General features: G+C 34.9%; 1 protein-coding gene across 1 annotated transcript; it reads left to right on the top strand.

Annotated features, from left to right (window-relative positions):
- Positions 1-8128: 8128 nt before the first annotated feature.
- On the top strand, positions 8129-13100 carry LOC113743382 (uncharacterized). The gene is made up of 2 exons (XM_027271368.2): positions 8129-11110; positions 12743-13100. The coding sequence occupies exon 1, from the start codon at positions 8215-8217 to the stop codon at positions 11065-11067; it is 2853 nt and encodes a 950-aa protein (XP_027127169.1). The 5' UTR covers positions 8129-8214; the 3' UTR covers positions 11068-11110; positions 12743-13100.
- Positions 13101-13994: the final 894 nt, after the last annotated feature.

Raw genomic sequence — 13994 nt, 5'->3', positions numbered from 1 at the left:
ATAATCAGGATAGTTGCTTCTATTAAGATTAGCCCACTCTATATTTTCTATATCAGGGATGATTGTAAAATTATAAATGAATTGGCAATCAAGAAGACCTTTTGCGACAGGACGGCTAGGAGGGTTCTTTAAAGCATCACCAATTTTTGTGACGGTAAGATTAGCAATTGTCTTGGCTTGATCACTTAGTATCTGCAGCCAGCCATTTGCATTTGCCTTCAAATTTGCTGAAGTGGATGCATCGATGATTTGAATGCAGGTATTACGATCAGTTGTTTTCTGACAGATTTGCTGGTAAGTGGTGAACTGGGGTTGGCCAAAGGAGAAAAGTGTAGCAAAAAAGACAAGAAGAAAGGAAATTTTGATATCAGCCATTGTTCTTGCAGCTGTGGTGTGCTTGGACATGTGAATTGCAAAACAGTTCATGCATAGCAAAATTTTTGCTTTGTCTTGGAAAGTAAATCAATCCCATAATTTTGTCAATGAATGAGGGAAGAGAAAATCTTCTTGTCTTAGAAAGAAATTGATGATCCTACTTATTGTGGCGGATGTATTAACGGCCATGTTTGACAAGTAAGTTTTTTGTATATTTGTCTAAAATTTTACTGTAGTTTACTGTAGAAGTTTTTAAAAAAAATTTTGAAGTGTATTTTTTTTTAAATATTTTGAAGTGCATAGTTTAAAATTTTTGAAAAGTTTTTTGAGATTATTATAGTTAAAGTTTTTAAAAAACTTGTAGCAGATAAACTTGACAAAAAATTTGTCTTCCAAATAAGGCCAACATTTGATGGTCAAGTGTTTTTTGGTTTCTCTTGGAAAGAAATTCATCTTCTTGCCTCAGAAACGGTTCATCCTATGATGGGGGATGGTTTAGCTCCCAAATCGAAGAAATGGGATAATTTCAGAAATCTCCCCTGAGATTTCTGATAGATTCATTTGGCACCTTCAAATTTTAAAAAATTCACTTGACTCCTTTTTGTAACATTTGAAACCCATTTCAAAATATAATATTAAAAAACTCATTTTGAGAGAGAAAATACAATTTCATTCCAAATTTGCTATTTTCTTGCGATTTCTTAGTTATCATAACATAATAAATTTATTTCTTAATTTTTGATAGTTAATCAATACAGTTCTTTAATGAAAATTTAAAAGTTGATAACAAGATTTAAAAACTCTTTAATAGTTGTTGTGTCATTGATTAAAAAAAATGTTTTTTAAGTGTAGGTGAGAAGTTTAGGATCTTTCACTTGCTCTCTTTCCTGCCGTACCATCCAATCCGTCATTACCTCCAACAAGAAATGTTAAATTACCTAAAATTATGAATGATTTATAATACTCTTAAGAATAACTTGCAATAATTTACAACCATGAGAAAACGTTTTTGTACTAGATTAAAAACAATCCAAACCAAGTTTATATAATTTTTAGCATGTTGTATCTTTTTACTTTTCAAGCAATCAATTTGAAAAAAAATAGAAGATTTAAAAATATGTAATGGATTTATAAAACTTTTTAAATTAACTCAAAACACTTTGCTAATAAAGAAAATATTATCTATAGAACTTCCAAAAACTTCAATGAAGTTTCAAATATTAACTTTTGATATTTAAAAAGCACACTATAGTTTGTCCAGTTCGAATAAAACTTCATGCCTTTTTTTTTTGTTTTTAGTTTGTGATTAATATTCCCACTGTTTTGGTAATAAAAAGTAAGACAACAAAAGGTCAAATTTGAAATGAAATTGTAATCTCTCCCAAAATGAATTTTTAATATTATATTTTAAAATGAGTTGTAAATGATACAAGAAACCTAAAGTAAGGGAGGTAAATAAGTTTTTCTAAAGTACAAGAGTGTCAAGTAAAACTATTAAAAATCTCAGGGGAGGTTTTTGAAATTATCCCCGAAGAAATTTATATACGTGCACTAACAAGGGCACTCAAAATCTAGTCAATGAAAACACCAATCTAATTGTTTCAACTTTTGGGGCGCTATATACATAAGGAAAGGTATTGTTATATCCCTTGACAAGTAATGGGACCCATAATATTCTTGCTTAAGATCAAAGAACTGGCTTATTCTGTGATGGGGAATGAATTATCTCTCATTTTATTAAATTCATACATGTTCTCTCAATACTTAACTAAACACTCATTAAGATGTAGTTCAAATATTAAATTTTGAAAAATGTAAAATTAATTAAGACAAATGTATAAATATAAAGATGAATAATAGTTGTTAATGTGTATATTCACATGATAGATTAAGTGTGCTTTAGATATGTTAGACGAGAACACGATAGGCACCAATCAGAAAATCTCGATTGGTTTGTGAGTAATTCGTTTTTTTATTATAGCATCCAAGGACATGACTATCATTCCACCCCTCTTTTTTTTTTTTTTTTTTTTTCAAGCTATCATTCCACACCTCATAGGCACAAACTCTAACCCCCGTGATTGACTGTTTGTGAGTAATTCGTTCTTTTATTATTGGGGGGCAATTTGCGATTAAGCCATGAAAAATCAATGTTTGTAAGTCGTGACATATATGGCGATTGGAACTGCAATTTGAAACATAACCTAACGTTCAAGTTGGAATGACATTATAGACTGTTCAATCGTGAATTCTCTTACTATGTTGCAAGCCAACTAAATAAAAAAAAAAAGGAGAAATATTGCTCGTACATCGTTTTACATAAATCTGAAACCATATGAAGTAGACACTGATAATTATAAAGGGATCGGATTTCGTTTGTAAATAGATACATTAGTATTTCTATTCTGAGCCCACAAGGTTGCAAATACAAGTTCCAATTTATAGATTTTCTCGGAACGAGTTGAACTTAGGATCGATTCGGAATGACACAATCAATTCAACAAATAAAGGGTTAAATTCCAACAATCTGATTCTTCCTCTGTAAGCGACCTATAGTCCCTGACTTATGGTGGTGATCGAAACCAAACTCACCCAAACTTTTTTCATACTAAAAAAAAAAAAAACTATTTGATCCATGATTTTGGGGTTCAAGTATAGTTCAATAAGTAGAGGCAAAAAAAAAAAAAAAACTCACATACACACACACAATTAAACAAAAAAGCTTCTCATATATTATTAGTACTATAAAGACGTAGCCTTAATGACCACTTCAAGTACAAGGTATAATTTTGTTACATTGGAGCCTTAAATGACCACTTCAAATACAAGCTGTAATTTTGTTACATTGGTTAAGATTCAAGACTTCTAAAGTGAGATCAAGGAGGTCCTTGGTATTTTGTGTATAGATGATGATTGGAGATTGGATCGGAGGATCTTGACTGAAGTCGTTTGTGCAAGCACTCACTGACAACTCATCGTAACCAAGAGCCTTGTTGAAATCTGCATAGTTGCCTCTGTTAAGGTTACGCCATTCCAATTGTTCTAGACCCCGAATAATGTCATTATATTCAACTCTGCATTCATCAAGGCTTCGTGATAAACGAGGGCCCGGATTGTTCTTTGCAGCATCATCAATTTTTGTAAGGGTAAAGAGAGAAATTCTCTTGGCTTGATCACTCAGTATCTGCAACCATCCATTTACATTTGCCTTCAACCTAGCTGAAGTGGATGCATCGATGATTTGAGTGCAAAGTTTACTATTAGTCGTCCTTTGACAGATCTGCTGATAAGTGGTGAACTGAGGTTGGCCAAAGGAGAGAAGTGTTGCAAAAAGGGCAATAAGGAAACAAGTTTTGATGTCAGCCATTGTTGATCTTCGCTGCTCTGGTTGTATGCTTGGATTTGTGGATTGTAAGAGAGTTTATATATTGCAAAGTTTTTGTTCATCTTGGAAAGTAAATCAATCCCATGATTTGGCAAAGGAATAATGGAAGAAAAAATCTTCTTGTCTAAGAAAGAAATCGATCATCCTATGATGGCGGATATGCTAACATTCGATGAGTACTCGTCAAATCCTATGAGTTGAACTTTTTAGTGTTGTTTATTAGTAAGTTTTTTTTTTTTAATCTCTTTTCGAAAGCAACTGAATCCAATAATTAGGCGAAAATAATTGCGGCAAAGAAAAGATTCTTGCTTAATTTCCAAAAAAAAAAAAAAAGAAGATTCTTGCTTCAGAAAGAAAATTTCATTCTGCGTGGGAAATAGGATTACAGTGTTAGTTGTCAAGACAGTGCACTCAAAAGGGCAATCATAATCAATAATTGAATAAATGATCATTTGAGCTTATGTACGTATTAGTTTGGCTAACAGGGTGTCTAATAGATGTTCGTTGAAAATATTTTAAGAGTTAGTTTTACAGAAAAGTGTAGTTAATTCGAACAAGTATATAAACATGATAAATTAAGTATAATTTAGGTTTATTAACAAGTGTCCATTAAGCACCCGTTAAAAAGCACTTAGAATCTTCTATCTTAAAATTATTTTTTGTTCCGTATCAGTTGCCATGTGTACTGATGCATTAATAACTCAAGCAAATTGATTGATAGCTCAAGTAAACTGATTATCATTTTGAAAAAGAGGATTCGAGGCGTTATCCATTATGTAGTGGCAAAGGGTTTTTTTTCGGTATGCCTTGACAAATAAGTGAACCCCATAATTAGGCAAAGATTAGAGGGAAAGAAAATATTCATGGCTAAGAAAGAACTGGTCCATTACGTTATCATTTGTCATGATGGCTCATAATGCTTCATTAATTTCCCTTAATTTTCTCTATGTATTTTATATAATCTAAAATTGCATGCATATTTTCTGTCTTTCATCCTGATTTCTTGACCTCAATCAGTATAGTACTTTGTGCTGAGAAAATTTGCGACTTCCAATTAAAGAGCTAGGGATCTGCTTATTATGATTCTATGAAGCAGGCCACATGAATTCAAAAGCACAGCAAACTAGCAATTTTATGAGTCTGGATCTGGATCAATAGTTATCAGCAGATTCTAAAGTCCATCTAAGTTAGAAAAATTTTCAAAATATTTTTGGAGAAAACGAGTAGCTAACCATATATTTTTCTACAAAGACTAGACGTGTTATCACTTCAGCATAACATGATTCCCAATACATGGAGGAAGAAAAAGCCAAAAAAAAAAAAAAGATTCATTTTAAAACAATGAAGTTGGTTTTATGTAATGTGTAAAACATATTCTTAACGTATAGTCATCATTAATCTTGAATATGATAATTTTGTTTGGACATTCCCGACCTTATGGTATAGGAGTCACTTCTAACTTCATAATAGAAGTCTCTTCTTCTGACATTTTCGTGGCGTTTCATTAGTGTTGGTGAGAAAGTTAAGCTATATATAGGGCAATAACAGACTAATTGTAAATTTCTAAATTTCTACAATTATCAATTTTAATTACACTTTATATATTTGTACTAACACAGCGAATGTAAATATTTTCGCAGCATATTACATACATAGCGCAATAACAGACAAGTTGTACCATTCATAAGAAATTGTGTTGCATAATCATCCAATCTCATCCATCTAAATTCATATTGAGCACCTCTCAACAGCTAATTGCACTATGTAATTACTGTTACATAGTTGCATAATCATCCAATCCATTAACACCACCTCACCATCCATAGTCCATCCTGTCATTATAGAGCCCTTATGCATTTTTGCACACCCTTTCTCTCACCCAATGAAAAATGAATAGGATTAATTACAATTTGTCCCCTTGAATTTGGTCATTTATAACACATTACCCTCCTAAATTATAAATATATGCACTTTGCCTCCTTTGTCACTAGTCAGATGTTAATGATGAATTCTCCATCCAAAATTTTAATAAATAACATTAATACCCTTACACAATAGTTTTAGAATAATCCTATGCTTTTAGTCGGAATGTGAAACATCTTATTAGAAAAAACAGAAAGTCACATGATTCAAAAAATTAAAAAAATAAAAGATGACATAATACCAAAGAATTGAAAAATTGTATTGTGGAAGAAAAAAAATTTAAAATTCCTAAAACACATGGACAAGTTTTTCATCACTTATTTTTCTTCCTTTAAATTGTAAATGGATTGGTTTTGATAATTTTTATTTACCTTGCAGCTTTCACAAGATTTCACGAGCCAATAAGTTGTTATTTGGTAATTTTATTCCACATTCATACCATGCTTTGTATATTGTTTGAATTCTACATTAAAAAAATTAAAAATTCTCTGAATATATTTTTCCATACAATTTTATTTTTAATCATTTTCCTCATATAAAACACATTAAAAAGTGTTACAATAAAAAATAAAAACAAATAATTCTCCTGAATGCATTAATTAATTTTATTTCATTTTAAAAATAAATATTGCTATAGACATTGAGATAAATACATTAAGTTGCTTAGACTTCCTTTTTGTGAATTATTTAATTTATTTTAGTGCTAAAAGATCGAAATGCATAGTATAATGTATTTTACAACTATTAAAAAAATAGGTATTTATTATGTTACAATTATTAGGTGTGTTTAAGAATTAGATATGAATATTTTGATCATAAAATATATAACTTCATCTTAATACCGGCAAAAAATTGACTACTAGAGGTAAAAGTGTTACAACTTACAAGGACTTAAGTTCGAGGGTGCAAGTGTAATTAATACAAAAAGATAAGGGATAATTTCAGAAACCTCCCCTGAGGTTTCTGACAATTTCACTGACCTCCCCTGAGGTTTCCACAATTGCACTGACCTCCCTGGCAGAACTTGGGACCCAATTGCTGACATCATATAATGCAAAATTACTATTATACCCAAGACATTTTGTGTTATTATAGGACTAAAATATGATAAGGCAGATGGTGTTTTTGGATAGTATTGGATTGCATTTCTATTTATTTAATGTATGGTTATGAAATTTGTAATGATATTACTCTTGGATTGCAGTTTTGGTTTGCACCTTATTACTGTTAATGTTTTATAAATGACTGTTTTAGTTCTTGGATTACACCTTACCTCCAAAATTTGGGAATTTACCCAAATTTTCCATTTTCTAATATTCCTACAAATATGCAAAATTATGCATATCCCTCAAATCTACCCAATATTAATGTTTTGTTAAACTCTAAATAACAAAAATATGAAATATAATATTTAAATATATTTTAATACACACAAGTTGGACGGGTAACTAGTGTGTCAGAGAGTTGCCATAATCTCCTTAAACCCGCATGCGGGTTTAAAGAGTATTTGGATATTCTCATATGCACCTATGCAAATCGAACCAACCGGATATCTTATCCGTATCCCATTTTTTTAAATAAAAATCTTATAAATTTGAAAAATAAAATCAAATTTAGATGTATTAGGGTTTTAAAAATATTATATAAGTGATAAAAATTTTATAAATTGTAAAAATAAAATCAAATTTAAATAATTAAATGTTATATTTGCATAAGAAATAATACAATAATCATAATAATGATAATACAATAATATTGGTGTAATAAAACTGCCATTAATTTAAATATTTACTTATAATGCCCAAAGAGCCTAATTACCAATTTTTTCTTCTCGCGCTCAAATATAACATTAACCCGCATGCGAGCTAACATTGAAATAGAAAAAACACAGAATCCCGCTTGCGGGTTTCAACGTTATTATGCAGGCGGGATTTTAACCTGCTTGCTTGTGAACATGTACCACATTGCTTTGAATTTTTGTGACAAGAGGAAAGCTTTGTCTGATGAATGTATTTGTGAAATGACCTGAGTGGCGGTAGATGGGTTAATTGGGTCGGTTGCGTTACCCAATTGTTTATATCCATAAGTAAAATTTTATGATTCCCATACCCATCCCCTCACTTTTTCTTATTTATTTCTGATTTTTATTAGTTTTCATTAATTCACTAATATAACTTGTACACCTACCTTAAGGGCATTTATGGGAACAAAATTTCCTCTCTTTCCTGAAAACACTTTTTTATGTTTACTTTTGTGGTCATGGGCTGATTTTGTTACAAAATCAGAAACCTCAAGGGAGGTTAGTGTAATTGTGGAAACCTCAGGGGAGGTCAGTGAAATTGTCAGAAACCTCAGGGGAGGTTTCTGAAATTATCCCAAAAGATAATGCTCATTAGTCATTACAATTGGCCGAGGAAAAAGGTCACTACATAAGATGCTAATATACTGCTTCACCCGTCAGTGGTACTTGGACTACTATAGTAGTACGCTGAAGTCAGAGTCCTGTGTTCTCTCCTCCGTGGCTCCGTCGCATGAAGTTTACACTTCACTTCAAGAGGCGCAAAAATACGGAGGGACGTCACCAATTCTACTCTTTATCCACCACCACCACCTCCTCCTCCTCTGCCTCCCAAACCCCAATGTGTAGTAGTCCCTCTCACCTTCAACAGCCTCACCAAGAAGAATATCAAGCCAATGAATCTCCCCAAACCCTAGAGCCCATAAACCCCATCAATCAACCCGAGCCGGATCAAGAGAACCCACATCAGGAAAAATCCAATCTTGATCGCCTGCAACAGCAAAACGACCTGGAACAGGAAGAAGAGGAGGAAGATCAGGAGGACCAAGAAAACCCAGGTATAATTCTGTCTGCTTTTCCTCCTCCCCCTTCTTCCATTGATGTTGTTGTGGCTGACGTCAGGATGCCGTCACTGAACCCTCCAAAAAGGCTTAATAAGAGGAAGAAGGGTAAAGGGAGTCTTAAGAAACAGCTGACCATTCAGAAGAAATTGCATACCCTTTTGGAGAATTTGAAGCCTGTTCCTTTTATACCCTCTAAGATTCTTGATTTTACCAAGCATGAGAAGTTGCTCAAGAGACTGGGGTTGTGGGATTTTTTCCATATTGAATTTGATAGGAATATAAGGTCTGACTTGATTGCTCAGTTGATTGCTACCTATGATCCTAAACTAAGGTGTAGTTATGTTAATGAGTTTAGGATTGCCGTTAATCGGGCAGACTTAGCGAGGGCGTTTAAGTTGCCTGTTAAGAAAGAGAAAAGTGGGAACTTGGTGGCTGCTGAGGGGGTGGACTTGGATTTCGAGGCATTGTCCGAGGAATCCATTAGCTTCATTGAGGGTTTTGTTTCTAATTGGGTGCTTTTGCACGAGGATACTTGGATGATGCCGAATGAGGTGTTGAATTGGACTAAGGCAATCAAAGACGGCCATCCTGAAAAGGTGGATTGGGCAGGGCTGTTTTGGTTCATGGTTGAGAAGGAGTTGTTGAAAGGGGAACAGTTGGTTGATTGCTATTACGCGTCGCATTTGCAGTATTTGATCAAGTCGCAGCGGGAGGAGGTGATGGTGAGGGAGCCAAGGGAGGGGCAGGATATGGTGGACTTGGACACGGAGGAGGAGGAGGAGGTGTTAGTGAGGGAGGAGCAGGATAAAGTGGAATTGGATGGGAAGGAGGACGTGGTAGCAAAGGAGCAGGATAGAGTGGAGTTGGACGTGGAGAAGGTGGTTTTGATGGCAGAGCAGGACATGGTGGAGTTGAATCCTGTGGTAAAAAAGGAAGGGGATGGTGGTAATGACGTTGGTGATGTGACAAAGGGTGATTTGAGTGAAGTTCCGGAACAGGAAAATGATGTATTGGTAGGGCCGAATATTGAGTTGACTCTTGGGCAAGATGTTGGTGAAAAGGAAGACGTGAAAGTTGCTGACGTGATGGATGTTGAGGAGCGCAGGGAGGATGAGGAGCAGCAGGAGAAGGAGCAGGAGCACAGACAGTGGCTTTTGCATGGAAGAAACAATGTAGGTGAGCATTTCATGCAACCTTGTAATATGGAAGATGCCAGTGGATTTGACAGTCTTGAGGAGAGGCAAGAGGAAGGGGATGAGCTGGAGGGGGAGAGGGAGGAGGAGGAGGAGGATGGAGAAGAAGAGGAAGAGGATGGATTTGATGTTGGACCACATGATGATACTCTTGAAGGGGATGGACTAACGGGCAATTTTCTTCAAGCTATGGAGACAACACAGATTACATATGGTTCACAAGGACATCTTCATGACGATTCTTCAGTTGATCTTGTTGCTGATAGGAATGACTTGCAGCATATGGCTGCAGGTGGTCCATCATTCTATGGTAACACAGGTAAGAGAGAGCTTGACCATGACCATGAGGTCTCTCATCAGCCTCTTAATGGTAGCAATAAGAGATTAAGGATTGATGGTCCATGGGATAACAAACCATTGGATTTTGGGACCTGCATGGACCAAATGCAACAACTTATGGGCCGGGCTAGGCTGATGTACCAGGAGAAGGTGCAGGCTCAGGAACAAGCAAGCTTTAATCAGCAGATATTACTTAATGAGGTGCAGAAAAGGGACAGTATGATCGAGCATTTGCATAAGAGCAAGTGTGAAGAAATACAGAAAAGAGATGCAGAGATCTATCGTCTACAACGTGAGCTATATCTAATGGGAAATATTTTGGAAGACTACAGAAAGGCCTTAAAGCAAACCAACAAAGCATTTGCTGAATATAGGCTGAAATGTCAGCTTCCTGAAGAACCAATCTACAAAGATGCTGGTCTGGGAGGGGTTGTATTGACCACTGCAGAAATAGAGAAGCAACGTCTGAAAGAAGAAGAAGAATACAGATTGGCTTGCTTAATTTTGGAGCAGAAGGCTAAGGCAGCTGAGGAAGGATATGCATTCCAATTTGGGGAATACCTAAACAAGGTTGTTTGGCTGGATAAGAGGTTGGCAGACCTTGAGAAGGGTGTGGAAGAGCTTAGAGATTATCATTCAAAGGCCAAAGTTTCAGAAACTGAACAGAAAGCTGGTGAAAATTCAGAATTTGAAACTGAACAGAAGGTCATTGTAACTTCAGCATTTGAAACTGACCAGAAAATTGTGGAAGTTTCAGAATGCGGTGTAGAGAAAGTTGTGGAAACTTCAGAAACTGAAACTGAAGAGAAAGTTGTGGAAACTTTGCAAATTGAAGCTGAAGAGAAAGTTGTGGAAACTTCGCAAATGGAAACCAAAGAGAAAGCTGTGGAAACTTCAGAAATGGAAACCAAAGAGAAAGCTGCGGAAACTTCAGAAATGGAAACTGAAGAGAAAGTTGTGAAAACTTCAGAATGTCCTCCAAGTGGATGAAGTGCCGTCCCAATATATTTACTTTTGTTTGGCTGAAGTGAAGGTAAAATCTATCACTCAAAACTCAATCTACAGTTGTATGATGCCCTTAGACTGAATACTTTTGTTTACCCTATGAAGTGATTGTTGTCACGGTTCTTTGTGTCTGCTCAGCTCCCCCAATAGAAAAAGATAGACCAGTCCTTTAGTGTTCTATTTGCAGGGTTTAAGCTGTTATCATTTGCACTAAATACCACGTCCCTTTTATACTTTCTGTTTCTCTGGTTGACTAGTGCTCTGAGCATTTTTTATTGTGTGATTGTTGTGTTTAAATTACTGAGCAAGACCTGGTCAGTAATTAGCTTTAGGACACCAAACTTTAGTGCTGTAGTTGCTGGCATATCAAATCAATTTGTTTCCAGTTCATTTGTGGCTATGAGTGTGATTTAGAAATCCTCGATTTCTTTCATGTCTTTGTTTCTGCTTTTATCAGTATTCTTCTTTGAATTTCTTATCCTCTAGCTATTGTGAATTCCTTTGAGCACATTTATTTGTCATTGGTGAGAGATATTGAGGATTCATCTACTCATAATTACCAAGATTTGAATAGTTAGCTGAGGTTTGCTAGGATTGATGTACTTTCTGTTTGCTTATCTAGTAAAAGTAAGAAAATTTTTGGATTCTTCTTCCATCTTTCTGATTACTCTTTTTTTGTTACTACCTGATGTTAGGTCAATGTATGGTTTTTCTTTACTCTGGAAAAAAGGAATAGATGTAAAAAAGAGAGAGGGATTTTTTGATGATACTCTGTCTTTGTGAGCTGTCTTTATCTCTCAGTATAAGAGTGATCTGTGATACTTTTGGGATATTGTTCTTTCTCATCATGCAACAACTAGCTTCCTCATTTCTTTTAGAAAGTGAGAATAGGATATATTACTGCTTTATTTTCTATATTTATGTTTTTGAATTCTTCCATGTAAGATCCCATGCAAAAGGAAAGCAAGGAAACACATGTTTATGTTTTATCTACAGCTATCCCTCATGTTGCAGCCATTTTATGAAGCTACTTCGCATTTAATTGTCAAAATGGTTATTTATTTATTTATTTATTTTTTCAGCATGCAAATTTGCCATCAAGTACTAATCATCAAGTATTCATTTAAAGGAGAGTGGATTATTTCTTTGGCCTATGTCGCTATTGTTTAGTTTATGGCAATTTTCTCTATCTGAGCAAATAGTGGCACATTTAACCATGAATCAACTCATGAGGGGTGTAACCAGCACTTAGTATCACAATTATAGCTGCATGATTATTGACAACAGCTCTGACCTAAATGATTAAAAATTTCTGTCATTACTTGCTCTACTCTGTGTCTAGAGCTGTAAAATTGTTCATGATTTCTGGAATGAGGGAGCTAAATAATTTATGGGGTAAGTTGTAAGGATTGCTTTTCTGGAAGTTTGGAATGAGGTTTTGTAGTTTAAGCAAGCGCTATAATCATGCACTGCAACGTGCCTGAGGTAGACTTAGATGTTAGGCTGTTGTTAAGAGTCCTCTGAGGAGATTTTCTCTGCACCAGATTCTCAAATTCATATGCTAACTTAAACTTCGAAAATTCTTTCTCATTTGCATTTTGTTGCCGAAAACCTGTATTAATTCGGTTGACATAATCTGTTGCTTTTTTATATTTTGCAGAATGTTGGACTTCACTATGAAGAAACTATAATTGCTGGTGGAGTTTCTAGGGTTTCTGCTCAAAGGATTTGACTGTTTTGAAATATATTTGTTTGCACGTATCGTAATCGTATCCGCCAACTCTAGCCCCATTACTGGCAACATAGCTGGATCCTGATTCATATGAACTGAGTTATGACTTATCATGAATCTGTGCATAGTTGACTAAATGTTTGCTTACTTGGTATGTGGCCTCTTGAGACTGTCTATCAGTTATAGGATGAGAGTTGTAAAACTTGTGCTTATTCCTAGTTCAAATGTAGTTTAGATTTGTCCCGATGGAGTTCACACAAATGAAGCTGCTCCTGTTTTTGCTGTATTCTTTCTCCTTTTATCTGTCTGATCTATTGTCTACTCTTTTGCCTGAATGGGGCTGTCGGATGAGCCACTCATGATTGCCTTCCAAATCTTCAATAAAATTTTGCTTGAAGAATATCTGCTTGAGCTTCAAAATGATATTGTCTCATGGTTGAAGTCGATTATACAACTAATAGGGATCTGCTTTCGCCCTTCTAAATTTTCTTGTAGAATTTTGTGAAGAAAAGCAAAACTGTCTAGAAACAAACTTAGTGCATCTTTCTTTTCTCAAACTGATCTCGAATTCTGGGCTGAGAGGTGAGAGGCTTTTCTGCATTTTTGGGAGAACAACCTCATTAGGCCCTTACGGTGAACCCCTGTTCAGCTGCTTTATGCTCCTGGCCCAAGTTGGAGTTCTTTCGTATTAAAATTCTCCATCTTCATGCTTGAGAGGGCCTCATGGTTTCCCTTAGAGGCCTGAAATATTGGTTTCTCAAGCTGAAGTGTACTAGTTATGAAATTAGTGCCGGATTGCTTGAACATTTTTTTTTTCTTGGGTATCTACATTTTTGAACTTTTAAGTTCAGTTCTAATCAACTTGACTATTCGTGTCCTGGCTTCAGTAACATTTCGCATTGTAGATTTCAATGTGTTACTTTTTGTGTTACGTGAGAGATCTTGAATCTATCTTTTTCTATTTACAATCCCTTTTTTCTTACTATCAAACCCAACTCTCCTTTCTCTACGTGTTCAAGTTCAACATTCTTAGGTATTCAACCCGCGCCATGCAATAATCCAGATATTCCTAATGAATGGGAATGAGGTTGTCTTTAGTTTCAAGTTCAAATCGGATTAGTGACTTCGCTCGATTAAAACATAAATTTCAATTTCAATTTCAATTTTTTTTTATTTTCTT

The sequence above is a fragment of the Coffea arabica genome, chromosome 5e, assembly GCF_036785885.1.
Source record: "Coffea arabica cultivar ET-39 chromosome 5e, Coffea Arabica ET-39 HiFi, whole genome shotgun sequence".
NCBI lineage: Eukaryota > Viridiplantae > Streptophyta > Magnoliopsida > Gentianales > Rubiaceae > Coffea > Coffea arabica.
The sequence above is the reverse complement of the archived record's forward strand: the minus strand, read 5'-3'. Positions and strand labels throughout refer to the sequence as shown.